The 19,447-nt window shown below is 48.9% G+C and overlaps 6 protein-coding genes across 6 annotated transcripts; 5 read left to right on the top strand and 1 right to left on the bottom strand.

The window, feature by feature from the left end:
* Positions 1-26: 26 nt before the first annotated feature.
* F4812DRAFT_425693 (uncharacterized protein) lies at positions 27-1,941 on the top strand. Its single transcript, XM_047933942.1, has 5 exons — positions 27-524; positions 616-982; positions 1,054-1,171; positions 1,270-1,334; positions 1,400-1,941. The coding sequence occupies exons 1-5, from the start codon at positions 384-386 to the stop codon at positions 1,798-1,800; spliced, it is 1,092 nt and encodes a 363-aa protein (XP_047791357.1). The 5' UTR covers positions 27-383; the 3' UTR covers positions 1,801-1,941.
* An 890-nt stretch (positions 1,942-2,831) lies between these two features.
* Positions 2,832-5,814, top strand: F4812DRAFT_356153 (uncharacterized protein). Its single transcript, XM_047931782.1, has 2 exons — positions 2,832-3,712; positions 3,773-5,814. The coding sequence occupies exons 1-2, from the start codon at positions 3,151-3,153 to the stop codon at positions 5,737-5,739; spliced, it is 2,529 nt and encodes an 842-aa protein (XP_047791356.1). The 5' UTR covers positions 2,832-3,150; the 3' UTR covers positions 5,740-5,814.
* A 1,754-nt stretch (positions 5,815-7,568) lies between these two features.
* F4812DRAFT_356133 (amino acid transporter) lies at positions 7,569-9,930 on the top strand. Its single transcript, XM_047931781.1, has 3 exons — positions 7,569-8,630; positions 8,763-9,262; positions 9,359-9,930. Exons 1-3 carry the CDS (start codon positions 7,823-7,825, stop codon positions 9,623-9,625), a joined length of 1,575 nt encoding a protein of 524 aa, XP_047791355.1. The 5' UTR covers positions 7,569-7,822; the 3' UTR covers positions 9,626-9,930.
* Positions 9,931-10,563: 633 nt separating this feature from the next.
* F4812DRAFT_356064 (uncharacterized protein) lies at positions 10,564-12,955 on the top strand. The gene is made up of 3 exons (XM_047931780.1): positions 10,564-11,223; positions 11,288-11,902; positions 11,964-12,955. Exons 1-3 carry the CDS (start codon positions 10,763-10,765, stop codon positions 12,682-12,684), a joined length of 1,797 nt encoding a protein of 598 aa, XP_047791354.1. The 5' UTR covers positions 10,564-10,762; the 3' UTR covers positions 12,685-12,955.
* Positions 12,956-14,057: 1,102 nt separating this feature from the next.
* Positions 14,058-16,057, top strand: F4812DRAFT_425681 (glycoside hydrolase family 30 protein). Its single transcript, XM_047933941.1, has 2 exons — positions 14,058-15,022; positions 15,091-16,057. Exons 1-2 carry the CDS (start codon positions 14,459-14,461, stop codon positions 15,982-15,984), a joined length of 1,458 nt encoding a protein of 485 aa, XP_047791353.1. The 5' UTR covers positions 14,058-14,458; the 3' UTR covers positions 15,985-16,057.
* A 291-nt stretch (positions 16,058-16,348) lies between these two features.
* On the bottom strand, positions 16,349-18,747 carry F4812DRAFT_425680 (FAD/NAD(P)-binding domain-containing protein). The gene is made up of 2 exons (XM_047933940.1): positions 16,785-18,747; positions 16,349-16,707 (listed from the first exon to the last, which is right to left on the bottom strand). The coding sequence occupies exons 1-2, from the start codon at positions 18,502-18,504 to the stop codon at positions 16,520-16,522; spliced, it is 1,908 nt and encodes a 635-aa protein (XP_047791352.1). The 5' UTR covers positions 18,505-18,747; the 3' UTR covers positions 16,349-16,519.
* Between the last annotated feature and the right edge of the window lie 700 nt (positions 18,748-19,447).

Below are 19,447 nucleotides of genomic sequence, written 5' to 3'. Positions count from 1 at the left end.
AATGGGTACTATCAGATCCAACTCCCCGTAGATGTTGATTGCAGGCATGAACTCACTCGCAGACGATGGTCATACAAATGGAGATTTCGTGATCTACTAATCGGTAGCTCGTATCCCAGTCAGGCATTTTATCGTACGGTCCTTGCACGCAATTGGAATGTGCCCTGGCCTCGTTCACAATCTGGACTGATAAGTTGGCGTGCCATCACCATCTTTGGCGGTGTCCATATTTCCATATCTGATGGCGATCGATGCGAGGGGTGGTTAGGGCCGCGACTATTCTTTTCCCACGTGGTGTCCATGTTAAAAATGACCAGCATGCCCAATTTTTCTTTCAGTCATTTAGAGTCCGGTGGTCGTAGTACTCGATCGGCCATCTCACGATGCATCGGGGACATCATTTGGCTTATGCCATGTGGGGGATGGCAGTCCTCTGTATTTCTTTGGCTGCTCTCCGTCTATATACTCGCATTCGAATCGTTAAGTTCGTCGGCGTTGAGGATTACATGTACGCATGTACTAGCGTATGTAAAAAGTCTTGAGTACCTAATTAAACTTGGTTTCTACTTTTGACGTTTGTATATCTGTTAATCTAACTGGATCTGTATCATATAGCTATTCTTCCTTTTATTCACCATCTTCATACAAATCTCGGTCTATCACGGGTTAGGCCAAAGTTACTGGACGTTGAGCGTCGACGATACGTCAAACTCCATCTTTTGGACTTACGTTGCGAATAGCTTTGCTGTATCCGGGAACGCGATGGCCAAGCTATCGATGGGGCTATTTCTACTTCGAGTGGTTCAGTTCCGATGGCAGAAGATCGCGCTTTGGACTGCTGTGGCCATCACCGTTGGCACATCTATTGCTCTCGTGGTTATGTTGTGGAATCAGACAACACCGGTTCAAACAAGTTGGGATCCGTTGAGAACCCCTGGAAAGTGGAATCTTCAGATCCAACCTTTAACCGTCGGACTCGGAGGTATTATTTATTCACTTACCTTAGGTACATGTTTAGTTCTTTCAAGGCTGGAGTGTTAACAATGCTTCTAGTTTGGTCCAGTATCTGCGACTTTTTCTTCGCCATGTTTCCCTGGTTGTTCATCCGGTCTCTTCCAATGTCTCAACGTGAGAAAGTTATATTGGCGGGAAGCATGGGCCTAGGGGTATTGTAAGTTATAGTCTTATATATTTACCTTCGGCTAATCACTACGAACCTTAGTAAACAATAACAATACATATTAGCATAAGCTAACTTCCAGTCTATAGCGCTGGAGCTTGCGGTATTATTAGGACGGTGGTCTTATCCAAGTTGAATGTGTTCAACTTTACATGTAAGTAACACTCATCAGTCACGATATTTTACAAGGGCTCTATCTAACAATCTTTTGGTCTCTAGTAGACTTTGTGCCTTATTTTGCTTGGACCGGTGCGGAAATTGCGGTGGCTATGGTTTGTATAGGTATACCTACCCTACGCCCGCTATATATCAAGACCCTAGGTAGAAATACCACAAATGCGTGCTCAAACCACCACCGGACCAACGACGCGAGCGAGCTACCTCAATATACAACACACAAACGGAACAATCTTAACAAATGCCCACCAGTTCGGGCTCGGGATTCGGGATATTCACAAGCTTCTAACATATCGAGACCGCCGATAGCATACACCAAGGTGCGGAGCGAAAGCGTGGACGATGTAATGTCCGATAGCAGTAAGAAGCAAGCTGGGCTGATATGGGTTGATAACGAAGTTCGAATCCAGGAGGACGTTGTAGAGTGGCCGTTGCAAAATTAACACCATAATAATTATGAAGATATAGTGAAATATATTTACCTTGACAACCAATTAAATTGATAAATATTAATCCAAGGTTATAATAGGGTTTGCATCAACTTTGAAGAATTATGATTGCCTTGCTGTAGTTGTTGAATTAGGTACTTACACCTAAGGTATGTTCTGTAGGTATAAATCATTCTATATTGGTTGTATGGAGATAACGGATCTAATATTAGATAAAAAGTACAAGGTTATCTAAGGTAATAGGTATCTAGGTACCTAACTTGATATATTCACGGGCGGCCATAGCAAAGAGTTTCTTTACATCAGCCACTACCTAAGAGGTACTGTCCGTATCTGTCAGCCTGAACTACCGGGCAGCCGGGGTATGAGCTACGAGTCAATGGGTACATGCATGAGGTGTAAGGTATGAGGTCACCGAAAGTGCTACTCTACCAGGTACGATTATGTAGGAGAGCAACATAAGCGCGGGGCAGGCAGGTACCTACTAACTAGTACCTAGCTAGGCAAGCTCCACAAAGATCTGGATAACGGCCGCCGACAGTTGTCAATCAAGAAGTGTCAACCAATCTCAATTCGGAGTGCAAGTGTAAGTGCGATAAAAAATTCAAAAAAAAATTCTCGGACTTTTCATCCCCGCCAAAAGCTGCTAGAGCTGCCCCCAAACCTCCTCCGTCGTTCATCTCAAGTAACTTACTTTGTGACCTAAAGGTTGGAATTGAACAACGCACGGTCATAGTCAGTTACTTTTTTCTTCTTCTCCGTCTTCTCCTTCTTCTTCTTTTCCATCATCATCACCATCATCACTTGGTCGATCTTGTTTTATTCACTACCGAGAAGACAAGCTAAACTATCACTGCTTTTTTTCTACCCCGGTTCTTTACTAGGTAGATCTTTCGCATCTTCACATCTTCACATCTTCACCTGCACTCTCTTCCCTTCTTATCCCTTCCCCACTATTCAACGAACCCTCTTATTATTTATCTCCCCCTCTCTGTCCCTCTTCCTACTGTGCCAACTCCCTGGATAGTCCCTGGATAACGCCCCAGATCGATTCTGGCATGGTGTAATCAACTCTCATGTCATCTTTGAGCTCCGGCTGCGTCGCAATTTTCCGGGTTTGGTTTCTATGGCCAGGTTCGAGCGCCTAACACCCTGTTCATCCCACCACGTACATCCCGGACGTCCTGCGCTCACCACTTTTCTCTAATCCTTAACGCCTGTTTTTTTTTCTTCTTCTCTGTCTCTTGGGTTTTATTCTCCCGAATCGCCTCCGACCCGTCGATCACAGTCCCGTCATCGACCAAGGTCGGCGAGACCCTAGACTTACCATTTTCCTTTTTCATCATGGCACCTCCCAAGAATCAGGCCAAGCCGGGTAAGGCTGCTCCTGGCCATACGAAGAAACCGACAGCAACTGCTCCGATTCGACCGGTGGTGCTACCTGCTATTCCTCTCCCTATGATTCCTAAGCAATCTAGCAAGTCAAACAAACGTGTTCCGAACGCATCTTCTTCTAACGGCATCCCCGCTTCTTCTCTCGAGGCTGCTCTGGTCGACCATGCCGACCATGCTCCCGTTAATGGAAAAGTTTCTCAGTCGGCCAAGACCTCTGGCGATCAAGTCAACGGCACGAATGTGGAGAAGCCCGAACACGCCACCAACTCGGTCAGCCTAAGCAACGGCTTGCATAACGGCGATACTAAGGGATCTAATGCTGCTCTACCTGTCAACGGCGTAAACGGCGCCAACGGTGTCCACCATGTTGACGATGTCGACGGAATCAGCAATGATTCTAGTTATGCGCCTATCTCGGCGACCTTCGCGCCGGATGCTGAATCTATTGCTGGATCTAGATCCGTCTCGGCGTCCGTCTCCGCTTCGGCGAATGGCAATACCAACAACCAAGGTAACCCACATTTGGACTCAATACCCTCTCCTTCCGACTTCAAACTCTTACAGCTCATAGGCGCCCACGACGCACCTGGACATGTCTCGCAGCCCCAATCTGCAACCTCGCCCACCAACCCGCCCGACCAACAGCTGCCTTTTCATCATCTACCTAAACATCCGTCGACCCACCACCCTCTTCAAAATCAGCTGTCCACCGACCAGCTTCCCGATCCTACAAAGCTCCGCGGACCGCCCCACTTACACCGTTATCAGCACCATCCTCACATGAGCAATGGCGGAGGTGTCATCTTTGGTGGTTTTGCTGGATCTCATAATTCTTCGCCAGGACCTCCGCTCAACGGTTTTATGCCTCCTCCCGGACCTGTCGACGGTGAGAACCACATTCGCCCCCAGCCAAATGGTCGTCACCACCATGCTCCGTCCGGAAGTAACGGCTTTCCCGGCACCATTAATACCCAATTTCGACCGGACATGGTACCCGCATCCGGCATCGACAATTACGGACAGGTACCGGCTCCTATTCCCCATCCCGTGTTTGATCCGTTCTCGCCTACTGTTGGCCGCTTCGGCATCTCAACTCCTCACAGTCTTCACGGCTCTCACGCCTCGGGCGAACCGAATGGTGTCGAAAACGGAGCTGTTCCTCCCTATCATCCTAACGGCATGCCTTTCGGCAGTCATGCTCACCACGAGCCGCCTGTCGGCCACCCGCATCCGGCACCCCACTTCCCGCCCTTCATGCCCCCTGAGGCTTTTGCTCGTCACCTCATCGATGAAGGGTTGAGAGACAGCATCATGTATTTCCAGGATCAATTTGATAGCGGCGAGCTTACCGATTGCGTTTTGGAGCTAGTGTCCGTCAAGGGCCTGCATCACCCTGTCAAGATTACCGGCCATAAGCTCATCTTAGCTCGCAGTCCGGCCCTTAAGCATCACATCATGGCCGCTCGTGCTACGGATTTGGGTTCTCACACCATTACGGTCGAGTCTGACGATCCTTATCTACGCTCCGATGCGTGGTGGAGCGCCGTGCGACGACTGTATCTTTTCCCACTGCTTAACCCTGCTATAATGGGCGATGGCGCGAGCGGCTTGCACTTCGCCGACGGTAACGCCGATCGGTTCGAGTTCTGCTTAGGCTACGCTGCCGCAGGCCATCTCCTGCAGATGCGCGACGTTTTTATTCGCGGCTTGCAGATGACTGCCGATTTTATTACTTGGGATACCGTCGAAGAAGCACTGGGGTTTGTCTTCGAGGGCACCATCCAGAGACACGTCAACTACGACAATGACCAAGACGTTGAGCTTGATTTTGGATACGGCCCAGATGCTAGGTTCCTCTTGCAGGCCACGATCAACTTCCTTGTCAATGCTTTCCCACCCAACTTTGAACTTGACCACTCGGTTGCCGATCCGCCAAAGTTAGCCCGCATCCCGCCGACACCTGCTGGTGCAGCTTCGCATACGGCTGGTATGCCGCCAACCATTGCTAGAGGCACGAATATGCACGGCGCTATGAAGCCTAATCGTCTATCCAGCATTAAGTTTGGTGACTTACCGGCTGCATTGCCCGAGGACGGCGGTCCGCTTTTGCGTAGCCCTTCGAAATGTTCTCCGGTCCTCTCGCGCATCTTACTGAACTTGCCTTTCCAGGAGCTCCGCGTCGTGCTTACCTCGGAAAGTGACGGTGCCTCAGGCTGGAACACTGCTCAAGACCGGTACCACGCTGTTGCTGATGTTGTGGCCGAGAGGGAGGCTAGACGTGTGCGTGCGGTTGAGGCAATCCGTCTGGGACTTGTTCCCAACTACCAGGAGATTCAACAACGACTATCAGCAAAGCGGCGCTACGCTATTGTTGAACCGTGGGATGTGCTGAACTGGCAGGAAGAAGTCGTTCAACCGAGAGGCGCCGAAGTGCCTCAAATCGTACGCAGATGGGTGCCTCAGTTCTCTGACGTCTCGGGGATGGCACAGCAACAGCTACCGCCCCAGCAGTTTAGTGTTCCCGATTCTATGGTTTAGCTGACCGATTGGCACACTATGCGACGGGCTCACGAATGAACGATGGTACGTTTCGGTACGGGATGAGCGAGGCTTTCCTACGTTACATGACAAAAACAAATTAACTCTTTTTTTTTCGGTGCGATCCTTCGTTGGCATTGCGGTTGGTGTTTATTGATGTACGATTTCCGCCTCTTTCTTCATGGACATACTTAGGCCAAGGATAGGCTGGAGCAAGCTTCGTATCGCATCCGCATGCGTACATACAGCAGTTCCAGCCACGTTGGTCCGACGGCATATCAAGGTTACATTAAAAAATTGAGAAAATATAAAAAAAAAGTGGTTTCGTCTCGTCGAGTTGGTCGCGAACAACCTGCGAGAACGGGTAATCAGATGAGAGGAGAGAAAGTTTTTAGACAGTACAGGATTAAGGACGGTAAAGATGGGATCGAGCAGAAAAAAAACGGCATTCTTCACATAATACCCCATTCCCCTTTTGCAGATGGATTTTTTCTCTGCAATGTTTTGGTTGGAGCATAGTATCATAAGCCCCGGAGTTTGGTGGATTGCGGGTGGACCCATAATTTTCTATCCCGACGGATTGCTTTAGTTAGGTTTGATTCATAGACCTTTTTACTTAGGGTACGCGATTACGATGGACGGTATCGAGGTTTGCGGCGCAGTCGAGCGCGGATTAAGGATAGGCTTGGAGGAGGTTAACGTTACGGTATTATACCGTTGCGGGACCTTTTTCCCTTTTCTTGATAAAGAGGTCTTCGGGATAGCCTTAGATGAACCAAAAAGTGTTTTTCTTATTACTCGTGTATATTTTTGTCTTTGATACCAACATTGGCGGCGTTGGTGACTTTTTATCGTCTCAACAATAGCCGAACCTTACTGTTAATAGGAATAATAACGCGTAGTTCTCTAAACACTTTATCCTAATACCGTAGGATGTGTTTTGTATTATACAATACGTTGGGTACCTACTTAAACTACGCGAACTCGTGATATCTTATAAGATGCAATGCTCTTTATCCTTTATCTTTGTACCTAATGTTATCAAATGATTAAATTATCAATTGGTCATCTGTATGTTGATAGTTACCTCATAGTGATATATAACTGATATCAAATTAAGATTAAGAGGTTAGGTTAAGTTTGGTAAGGTACAATACCTATTTCTATGTATTACTTGGTTAGTTGATGGGGTCTAATAGGCAAAGCTGAGGTTTCATTAGGTAGTTGATACCTAGCGCATTTTCTATCGGTCTCTCCATACATATTAGCGTCTCTCCCCCGCGCGAGGGGAACTTCTCAAGATGGGCTCTGGGACCCTAGGCTTTTTTCCACTAGTCTAGGCCATGACGTCGCATTTCGAACGGACGGGGGTTCCTTTCAACCAATGCGAGATCGGAAAAGCCCTCTCCCCCTGTTTAAATCTGCAGGTTCAAGCCCGGGCTTCTCTCGTCCCTTGTAATTTAAGTAGGTACTATGTGAGAGTAGAGGCTCCTAGGTTCAAGCTTTTTTTTTTTTCCTATCCGCGTAGCTTCCATTGCTATGCCGAAACTTGATATCACACTTGGCCGTATCTAGTAACTATAAGCAGCCCGGCAGCCCGGGGCCCACCGCCATGGTGAAAACAAGCCAGACAAAGAGAATAATGTAATACTAATACTAATACGATCAAGCGTAGGGATGCTGATAAGAGGCGAGTAGAGACTTAGAGGAACCCGGAGGACTTGCAGGATTCACGCAGGGGTGGGTATGTATGATGAGACGTAACTGGATTGTTGTTGATCATCTGCTGTGCTGAATCATGTTTCTCTCTTTTCTTTTAACTACCTGACTACTTCCTCGCTTTTCACTTTTTGTACCTTTTTCTTTCTTGTCAACTCGAGTAACATAGCAGTTATACACCGCTCCATACTATTGCTTATGGTACGGGAATAATTCTCGAATAAGTCTAAAGACTTACCTACCTACCTACCTACCTAAAGCTTATAAGACACATCCTAGCGGTTATATTCGGCCATTAGAAGAGGAGAGGAGCAAGGAGAAGAGGCGACGGGCAAGAGAAAGAAGTATCGCAACATCAGTAACGATGGACAGCATCGTTCTTCAAGATGATGCCGCCGCTTTGGCCCAACTAGGGCATAAGCAAGAATTAAAGCGTAACTTCTCTATGATCTCAATGTTAGGACTCGCCTTTGCCATCCTAAACACTTGGACCGCCCTCGCCGCCTCCATCACGCTAGCGTTACCCTCCGGCGGCCCCAGCGCCGTCGTCTGGGGTCTCATCGTCGCCGGCGTGTGCAACTTGTGTCTCGCCGCCTCCCTTGCCGAGTTCCTCTCCGCGTGGCCGACCGCGGGAGGACAGTACCACTGGGCGGCCATTGTGGCGTGGAGGAACTGGAGCCGCGGCATCAGCTACGCGACAGGTTGGATAAACGTCAGCGGCTGGGTTGCGCTAACGGCCACCGGAGGCTTGCTCGGCAGCACGTTTATCATAAATATCATCTCGCTGCTTCACCCCAACTACGAGGCCGAACCGTGGCATCAGTTCCTTATTTATATCGGATTCACGCTGATCTCGCTAGCCATCAACGCCTTCTCGACGCGTCTGCTGCCGCTGTTCACCAAGGCCGCGTTTTTCTGGAGTTTGGCGGGTTTTGTGGTGATTAGTATTACGATATTGGCTTGCTCGTCACCCGAATACCAGAGCGGCGAGTTTGTGTATGGAGAATTCATCAACGAGGTTGGCTGGCCCGATGGTCTGGCTTGGTTACTGGGATTGCTGCAGGGCGCCTTCGCACTCACGGGTTTCGATGCCGTGGCCCATATGATTGAAGAAATCCCACAACCTCACGTGAAAGGCCCGCGTATCATGCTGGCGTGTATTGGCATTGGCAGTATGTATCCAGCTCTTTTTTTTTCAAAATTGGCCCGTTGAAGAAGCCAAATCTCTTTGACTGGGATACTGTGCCTGGAATATAGGTATCTAAAGCCGTTTTAGAAACGACCGCTAATACTTGACGTCCTAGTGATAACCGGTTTCATATTCTTGAGCTGCCTGCTCTTCTGTGTCAACGACATCGACACGGTGATCAACTCCAGGGCGGGGCCGCTTCTCCAGATATTTATAGACTCGACACGCAGCCCAGCAGGCAGCGTGTGTCTGCTCATGTTTCCGCTAGTATGTATGTTGTTCACTAGCACGACGTTGATGACGACAAGCAGTCGTATGTCGTATGCCTTCGCCAGAGATCGCGGACTCCCCTTCAGCAGAATCTTTGCGCAGGTTCATCCGCAGCTGGACGTGCCCCTAAACGCGCTGCTGTGGACTGCTGCTTGGGTGGTTGTGTTTGGGTGTATCTTCCTCGGATCCACTAGCACGTTCAACGCCATCACGTCGGCCTCTGTCGTTGCCCTCGGCATTACGTACGCCATCCCGCCGTGTATCAACGTGCTTCGTGGGCGAAGAATGTTACCGGAAAACCGGGCGTTCAAGCTGCCAGGGGTCCTTGGCTGGATTCTGAACCTGGTGAGTTTCTTACGGCATTTTTTCACGCATACTTACCTACCTTCCCACTACTATTCTTCAAGATTGCAGAAACTAACAAAGGGGTGAAATCAATAGGTTGGCATTGGCTGGACGATCCTAACGACGGTGCTGTTCGTTTTCCCGCCCGAGATCCCCGTTACGAGCGAAAACATGAACTACTGTATTGTCGCATTTGGTGTTATCCTGTTGATATCCGTGGTCACATGGATATTTGATGGGCGCAAGAACTACGCCGGGCCTCACGTCGAAGTGGAAGGATTAGAAGGGAAGGTTGGGGGAGTGGAAGCTGTGCACGAACATCCCGTTGAGGCTGGCGATATGGCCAAGGGTGTATCTAAGTAGATATGAGTCTGGTTGGTGAAATATCTTAGAAAAGAGAAAAGAGGTCAAGAGGCTTTTTGACGGCTTAGATAAAAATGCATAGCAGAGTAGAGCAGAGCATAAGAACATACCAGGGAATAGACGCCATCATCAGATAATGTTGATACTGAAGATCCGCATGAAATTCATTGTCTTGCATTGTCTTGGATCGTCTTCCAAATCCTGGTCGTGTCTTGGATATGCTACCATATTAGGAAATAGCATACCTGCGACTTATTCAAGTATTGGTGTTGGTGTTGGTGTTAGTGTTGGGGTGTCGGTGATGATGATGAAGAATTCGATATTTTAGCCAATAACACGTACCTAACCTATTATTTGAAGCCACTTTCTACTAACAATCCCCTACTAGTGGCATGAATTCCCCGAAACAGCTAGTATTGATTTACCCCACAATAGCCTGAACCGCCAAGATAGCTCACATGCTAGCTGAGCCGAGGTACATTGTATTTTCAGTACTCCAGTCTCCAGGAGGTAGGTACCTAATCTTACAATGTAGTACGTAGTGGGCAACGCCCTGTTACACTGCATGTGTACCTAATAAGAGGTAGTTGACAGTTGGACGATACTAAAATATGTACCTTACCTTTAGGTACCTGACCTGATATTAATCTTAGAGCTTTTCATGCCGAACGCGACATTTCTTTTGCTCTTTTGGTTATCTTTTGCAAATTGCCAACATTATCACAGGACGGCTACCTAAGATATCATCTAATGTTTGTCCACATAGTTAGACTTGTGGCATGTCTCACCACCATCACTATTTCTTCAGCCGGATTTTCATCCACTGATAAATTCTCCTGGACTTGTTCAAAGATTCGACCCGACCAGCAAGACGTTGTATTGCAGCGGTTGAATTGAAATGGTTGAGCGACTCACGAGCTGAGCTGAAGAGAGCTTCCTGCACGTCTTCTGCATATTTTACAAAATAAACACGAGCGAGTGGCCAATCTTTTATCTCCGAGTACCTAAGGTAAATGCCTTGTTAGTCAAGCCTACAAATCGAATTTCGTTGGGCACCAATATCCCGAGAATACCACCAACGAGTAACCTAAGAGTGCCCAGAGGAGTACTCGGAGCAGTCGGAGCATTCAGAGCGCCATGATATCCGAATCCGGTCCTTCGAGGATTTCTACCCTCACCCCTCGAGAGATACCAAATAATGACGGTGCAGACGACGTCTCACGTCCTAGATCGAACTCGAAGCCGAAATCCAGATCAGCAGTCGACCCCGTTCTTCGCAATGCATTACGATATACCATTTCGGCTCGCGAGTACGAGACGCTCCACAGATATGTCCTATCACGATCGCGTCTCCTGAGAAAAAGAGTACCGAGCGTAAACGCCGTCGAGAAATATATGGACGGCGGCGGAAGAGCATCAGTATCTGATCGTAATGGCGGAAGTGGTAAAGGCAAAGAGAAGGTCACAAAGGAAAGCATCGGCGGGGGAGATACGTATAATACACGTACCATCAGGGATGCTTTACGCGTCTTCATCGCAACCTGCTTAGGGATGAGAGCTTACGAAGCAATAGTAGCAAAACTGAAGGCGCAGAAAGAGTAAGCTTCGCAATGATTTCTTGAGACCAAACCAAATTTGGTGATGCTGACATGCCTCGTTCAGGGGTCCTTCGTCAAAGAAACAACCCTTTCATAGGTCCTCAGGTCTACGGCTGTCGCTATCTCTATCCACCATCTTGCTTCTCTATCGCCTCTTATTCCGCTTCTTTAGTCGATTGCGGGCGCACCTACTAGACGCGACAGCAGCGCCGTTCCGCAATCGTAACCCTAAGACCTATCAGACGTTGACTTCGCCATATGCCCCCGCGGTAGGGGCCAGTTTGGCGGGGTTAGCTCTAGGCATATACCCCTCACAGCAGTTACGAGTGACGGTAGCTATCGCGGCCATTTTCCGGGCCCTCGAATTTGGTTGGAATTTGTGCGAGGATCAGGGTATGATATGGGGCTGGAAGACCCGAGCTGGCGGGAAAGGAGTCGTCAAACGGGAGAGGCCATGGTGGTGGGGAAGTTGGATGCTTCAACCTTTTGCTTTCGGGCAGCTTCTTCATGCCGTGGTCTTCGACAGAGAATCTTCTCCGGTCAACCTCGTCAACTTGATCTGGAAGGGCACTACCACCTATATCCACGATGCTCCGGAGAATCTTCCCGCTGGTATCAAGTGGCCAAACGTGTGGGAGATTACTGACAGTCTGGCCCAGATGGCCAAGCTCAATTGGCCGTAAGTCAAGATCATTTTACAATTACCTGCGGTCAGAATAAGCTAACAGTCTGTTTTCTAGGCCATTCGTCTCACCGACCTTATTCCCTGATCAGCCAACTTTGCCCCCATCTCTAGCTGCAGTTGCACCTTTAACCTCACAAGCTCACCCTATCATCACTTCTCTCAGTTGCGCTACCCTGCACCCTTCTGATCCTTCCTGTCTACGAACTTATCTTGCCTTTTGGGTGAACTCGTTCCCGCGTTTGGGACGAGTCTTCCTTCTATTCTATTCCATACTTATGCTGCCACGCTATAAACTTCTCTACAACTCGCCACTGTACCTCATAAACCGCCTGATATCCAAGGTACTCCGCGTTTCGACGTTCGCAACAGGCGCCATCTCAACAGTATGGGCAAGCATCTGCTTCTTCCAGACTTGGTTCCCGCGCACGTTCCTACCAACCCAACGGTTCTTCTTGGGCGGATTCCTAGCAGGCCTTTGGGCTTGGGTTCAACGCAAGGAGGGCCGAAGCATCTTCTTGTACACCGCACGGACGAGCGTCGACTCGCTGTGGAAGGTGGGCGTTAAGCGTCGTTGGTGGCGCGCTATGAAGGGAGGCGACGTATGGGTATTCGTGTTAGCGCTTGCTATCACGGGTGCCGTTTACGAAAGGGATGCGCGGGCCATCCGCGAGAGTCGAGTCCGGAAGGGGCTTAGCTGGGTCCGTGGTACGGAGTTCAGAGATTGGGGACTCGAGGACGAAGACGAGATAGCGGATGATGCTGATAAAGAAGAATGATTCGTAAGCGACGAAGAGAAAGAAGACATATTACAGTTCGCTAGCTAGCGGTGTTAATGGCGCGACGATGAGATGAGGCATGGTTATTCATTTTTACGTTATTTGCCCATCTAGGTACCCTGTTTAAGTTCGATGTAATGCTACTAATTAGTACATAATTACTATCATACCCAAAGAACGATACGAGAAGCACAGTTCCGATTCCTCGCAGAAACGTTATAGGTTTATTCTACATAGCACGATGAGTACAGCGCTGTGCTTTAGCATATACACCCCCAAATACCACAAATACCAATGTACTTTACGGACATCATCATATTCGGGAATACGCTGCCCTAGTCGTGCAGACTTGTTTGCAGCCGAGAATTAATAACACTTAGTTGGCAAACTAACGTTTATAGTCAGAGCTGTGATAAACGTCATAAATACATTATGCATAAGACACAACCATACTTCAACTGTCTATGAACAACGAAGTATTTTATAGTAACTTCGAAAGTATCATTTACTTCATTCGAACAATAATTTTTTCGATACCCAACCTACGGGGGCCCTGCAGACGCGCTGAAGCAGGACCAGAGCAAACCGGACGAGGGGAGAAGGAAGGAGGTGGAGGATATGAGGAATATACCGCTGGATAAGCGTGATGGATAGAGAGGACTAGTTTCAAACTCGAGAGAATGGCTTGGGATACGGTGTATCGAAGTTGGGAATCTTGAGTTAGTTAGTGGCCATAAAGAAATAGGGGTTAAAGCCAAGACTAGGTAACTCCTTTTTATAGTTAAACAACTAAACAAAGTAACTAGTCGTACCAGCTGAAGTCTTATATCAACGTCACGACGCATGAATCTATTTTGATGAGTTGGTACTTGGTAACGAAGTACTATTACTTGCCCCTACGATTTATCGGGCATGACACAGTTCAGACGGTGGAGCATTCACGAGTATGTTACCACGACGTTACCTATGATGTCCAATGTCCCATCGAAAGTCGGCCCGGGCAGCATACAACGTAGTTATAGAGTGGTATCGTCTGCACGCCATGACGACTAGGGCCAGGTTAAGAGCTTTGTGACTGCCTGGACGATCCCCTGCCGAAATGCACTACAGTGAAGCCACTTTCTCGATATCACATCGTCGAAACTCTAGCGTCCCACGAAGATGAACTTGTAATGGGTGTCCCCGGTTGGAAATTCGTCTAGATCTATTTTTAGTAGGTAAGCACCTCACCGCATAATTCTAATCCCAAGTGCATAATGAGTACATGTTACGGGGTAGGAAAGGTCAATATTGATATAGCGACCTGATATAAATCTAAGATCTATCATAAGATGATAAATATCCATATTCAAGGAGTCAAGCTCTCGTTCTTTGATTGGTTGATCTGAGTTATTCACCATAGCCTCAAGATCTCGGTACCCACCTGCAAGATCTAGTTAATAAACCCCTGGCGCCATCGGTGCTACATCACCCAATGAAGTATTAGATGAACCGAGCGGGCTGCTTACCTTACTACTCCACAAGGAGATATCAAGGGGGATATCAAGGGGGGGTAGTCTAACGATTTGGTTCGTTGAGGTTACATCACAGGATAATGTTTTTGTTTCATTGTTTCAATTCACAAAAGGGGGCCGGATGTGGTCACTGATCTACTTAAGACACTCGTTTCCATGCTCGTCGAATCAAGTATGCGAGTGGTTAGGCTACTCGTTCATCGTTTCTCGGCGACAAGCTCAATAGCTAGCTGTTTGGCAGATAATTACCTAAGTTAAAGATGTTGTTTGGGCTTCTTCCTCTTCTCGCTGGGCAAGTCCTGGCCAATCCTTTACATTTACCCATCAGGGCTCGCCAGGCGTCACCTCAGGCCTATGTTTCCTCTTCGGACCTCAAATATAAGTTGAGCCCAGTCGATGCGCCCGTATCTGGTAAGGGTAATCCTGGGGATACGTCAACATGGAACTTGAACATCGACGATACGGAAGCTGGGTATAAGCAAAAGATCAATGGTTTCGGAGGTTCCGTTACGGACGCGACAGTTACAGTCATGGGCGCGCTCTCCGATGATAAGCGTACTCAGCTTCTAAGAGAGTTGGTGACGCCGGACGGTGCCAACTTCGGCTTGCTGCGTCATACTATCGCTGCGTCGGACTTGTCGGGACCGCCCGCATACACATACGATGACAGCAACGGCAATGCGGATCTGGAGCTTGGTAACTTCAACCTCGGAGATAGAGGAACGGCGATGGCGAAATTGTTGAGCGAGATAAAAGGCATTCGTTCCGATGTCACCATCCTTGGAAGCTCATGGAGCGCTCCGGGTTGGATGAAACTCAATAGGGTGAGAAAAGTTCCATAGACCCAGATGGGAAAACAAAATAAGACAATCTTGCTTACCGACTTATGCAGGTTCTCACCGGGAATGCGGACAACAACTGGCTCGACTCGCAATATTATAGTCAATATGCTCAGTACTTTGTGAAATATCTTCAGGCATACGCAGGACTTGGTGCGCATGTTGACGCTATTACCATTCAGAACGAGCCCCTGAACAACCAGGGAGGTGGCCACGTAACAATGTATCAAACAGCCGACGAAGCCGCCAAGGTGACGCATGACTTTGTCGGGCCGGCTCTGCGCGCGGCGGGTTTGAATACGCAAATCTGGGCGTACGATCACAATACGGACACTCCCAGCTACCCGCAGACCGTGATCGACGGAGCCGGCGAGTACGTCCAAGCGACGGCGTGGCACTGCTACGCGGGTGATTTGGACTGGAATGTCCTCAGCGATTTTCACAAGGCAAACCCCGGCAAGTCTCAGTATATGACGGAATGCTGGACCTCGCCGCAGACGTCGTGGTATCAATCGTCCAAGAACACGGTCGGTCCGTTGCAGAACTGGGCTGAAGGGTCGCTGATGTGGACGTTGGGTACGTGGACCGAAGCCGCCGACGGCACTTTCGGGCCGTACATCGAGGGAGGATGCGCGACCTGTCGCGGTTTGTTCGTCGTCGACCAGAGCGCGGGCACGTACGAGTTTACCGTCGACTATTACATGCTAGCGCAATACTCCAAGTTTATCCCCAAGGGCGCGATTATCCTGAGCGGCTCTGGAAGCTATAGTTACGACGGGTACTCGGGCGTGCAGTCGGTGGCATCGAAGAATCCCGATGGTACGCGCACCGTCGTCATCGAGAACACGTTCAATAACGATGTCTATGTTACCTTGGACACGGCGAGCGGCGAGACATGGAGTGGTAATCTCTTAGCGAACAGCGTTACGACTTGGATCTTGCCGTGAGCGATGTATAACGACTTACTTTCTTGTATATATTTTATCAGATTCAATAAATAAAAAAGAAATTGCATACCTACCTTACCCAGATGCCGTTGTCAAAATAAGCTTTGATATATAGCATCGCACAAGAAACCCCGGGAAGTTGATTCACGTAGCAATATCCGAAGGAAGAAATTCCGGTAATTTTGTATACATTAGGTACTCCTACCTATCTCATGTGTACGGCACTTTATTGACCAATCAAGCCATCTGGATTTATCACCAGCCAGGAGGTCGGGGAGATTATTACTACATCGTATTAACCGGACTGGCCGAATACTATTCCCAGGCTCTCATGGCTTTCGTCCTCACTGTAGAATGCAAGGTGCTGTTTCATAATCTCTGAAAATTTACCTAAACTATCGTGCCTGAGTTTACAAAGTTGACAGCTAACTACAACTATATCGAAACTGTCAACAAAAACGACGCCGTAATTGCCAACTAGCAATTACGCCTTATACACTACATGACAGAAACCTAACCCGTCCGAATGCGACCCTCAAGATTCAATCTTGGTGTACCTACGACCTTCCTCAAGTCTAACAGCACCACGCTTGCTGCGGCGGAAGGGAGCAGTGACAGGCCATGTTACCACTTTCAACACCAGTAAAATAAGTCCAATAAGGTACAAGAACAGGCTAAATATACCCAGAAGAGTGATAGGAACCACGGCTAGCAAGAAGTTTCCTACAGGCAAGTGTGTTAGTATAGACTAGCTAGAACACAGATTAAAATATTATAAGGTAGGTAATAGTTAGTCTTACCGAACAGGCCATGGCGGCGCGAGATCGTTTGCCAGAGCTCGCCACCGAGGACTTGGGCAGCACCGTCCCAGGAATACGGCCCCTTGAGTCGGAATTTCGAGTTGAGCTGAGCACCCGCCGCCCAGATAATCGGGATGCGGTACAACAGGTTAAGTTGGTAACGAGATGCGGACCATCCAGCCCGGACAGCGTCCAAGAAGGTTGGGGCGGAACCTATATCAAGGGCTAACTGGTACGCGTAGGTTTCGTGGTCAACGCCGTAATTGATGCGCGAGTTCTGGCCGGATCGGAGACGGAAGTGGTGGTCATCCTCGTCGCGCAGATTGGCCGTTCGCTCGGGTGCCATGAGGTTCAAAAGCCATAGCTGAGCCTGCAGCTCGGCAAGTGGGGGAATAGCACCGTATCCAGGACGTACGAAGCCGATAAATCCGACGGTCGGGTCCGCGCGGCTCCAGATAGACCGGACGTCCGTGCTGCTGGGTACCGGGTAACGGTCTCGGTTCTGGTCTTGGAAGAACGGGAACTCTTGACGGTATCCTGTGGCGAATACTAAAACGTCGGGCTTGGTTGGTCCCAAGTCCTGCATCCGCGAGTATTCGGGCCGTCCGTTGTTGTTGAAGTGGATTGTTCCCGATGCATCGACATGCGTAGGCCACGGCGCCAACTCGATCACGCGGTCTCCTTCGACCTTTTCAACGGGTACTTGGAGGATAGAGCGGCGGATCCGCTCGATAACACCCGGGTTAGTCGGACGGTAGGGAGCGCTGATATAAGGTAGGGCTTTGGGAGCACCCTTGTTAAAGAAGAGCTTAGAGACGTGGTATCGCTCCTTGGAGATGCCTCCAACCCATTGGTCGATACCGGCTACTGTGCCAGAGACGAGCCAGTTAGTCGCCTTAACACCCCAATCGTAGACATTCCAAGTAAAGAGGGTATCTCGGATTAGGGGGTGCAGGTACATCGAGTCGAAGAGAGGTGCTTGCCAGCTAACATCGACAGGGAGTTCTCTGTGATTGGGGCTGGCTTTACGCCCGAAAATAGGGAACCATACGGGGTTGGGAATAATCTTGGGAGCTCCGAGGAAACCATCTCGGTGGGTGAGAACGACGCGCTTCGTCGGCGAAGTCACGGCAAGGTGTGCGATATCAATGCCGGTCTCACCAGAACCGAGGATGACGACGGTCTTATCACGACCGAACTCCTCGCGCTTCTTAAACTCGGACGAATGCTTGACGACCGGGACATTCTCGACGCCAGGAAGGTTGGGGATATTAGGAATCACGTGCAGACCAGTGCAGACGGCGACAGCGTCGCATTCGTATGTAAAAATCTCCGCGTTGACATCATCTGCCTTGCGGTAGTGGATCACGTGGCCACCTCCGGGGCGCCGCTTGACAGCTACGACCTTGGTCGAGAGGTTGATCTCGGGCCAGAGGTTGAAGTAGTCACAGTAATCGTTGAGATATTGTACAAACCTCTCGGCGGAGAGGAAGTCGGGATCATTTTCATGGGCCCTGAAGTCGGAAAAGGAGGTGAGAAACTTGGAAGAGACTAACTCGGCGTCCTCGTACGCACGCTGCGCGAAGGTCCCGCCGACCGCAGACTCGGATTCGAACAGCACGGCCTCAACAGGCTTGCCGGGGAAGAAGTGGTGAGCTGTCTTGAGATACTTGAGCGTCACCAGGCCTGAGGGGCCAGCACCAATAACTGCTACACGCATGATTCTGGTGATAGGAGACGGTATGTTGTTACGTTATATATAATAAATATTTGTCCAGAGACTAACGGGAGTCTAAGGTTGGAGAAACTCAACTCGAAATCCCTCCTTCCGAGCATACTGAGTCCAACTTTATATAACGACTCAACCTACGTTCTAGGAACGCTATGGATATCTAACCTTTAGGTGGCACACTATCTCCAGTATGCTAGAGTTACATCTCCTATTTACACGGGATGCGGAGTACCTAATATTTCACCTTCCTCGTCTTTTCCGAGTCTATCGCGGCAGGGAACTTGATAAAAGATTACCCAATAGGCGAAGCAGATCCCCGACAAGCCCCCCAGACGGTCCCCCAGAGTATACCATGGTTCGTCCTAACCACCAATTCTAGATCCGGCTCTTTTAAGCAGTCATTTTGTTGACGTGCGTTAGCCTTCCGCAAATCCGCAGTTATACCTTGCTTAATCGTTTACCTGGCCAACCAATACGGAGACTGAAAAGACCTAAAAGCCTAATTTATTATGCGTATATGCTGCGCTTCACATGCAAGAGCTGGGCAGATAAGTTTGGTTGGGTTCGGTACAACTATATGAGCTGCCTCTTTGGGTGAGGATTACAAACAGTTTGTAATCCTTCCCAAAACTCATTCTCACCTCAACCTCTCTAAAATCATTGCATCGGCCTCTTGGTAGGCCACTGGTTGTAAACAGGTTGTGTTTATTAATAGTCACCGGGGTCTATCACTCCGTTCCAGATACGTCGACAGCTCGTCAAGTTGAGGGTTGTTTGCAACATTCGACTACCCTTGAACCTACGATATCACCTAAGAAGCGGAGGACCATATAGAGGCATGCATACCAGGTAGGTAAGCTCACCATTTCAGGAAGGGCTCGATGAAAGCGGGGTTTTTCCATTCCTGATCGAACGAGGGGATATGAGATGC

The sequence above is a fragment of the Daldinia caldariorum genome (genome assembly GCF_022478825.1).
Source record: "Daldinia caldariorum strain CBS 122874 unplaced genomic scaffold F4812scaffold_6, whole genome shotgun sequence".
NCBI lineage: Eukaryota > Fungi > Ascomycota > Sordariomycetes > Xylariales > Hypoxylaceae > Daldinia > Daldinia caldariorum.
Note: the sequence above shows the minus strand (reverse complement) of the source record. Positions and strands in the feature narration are given on the sequence as shown.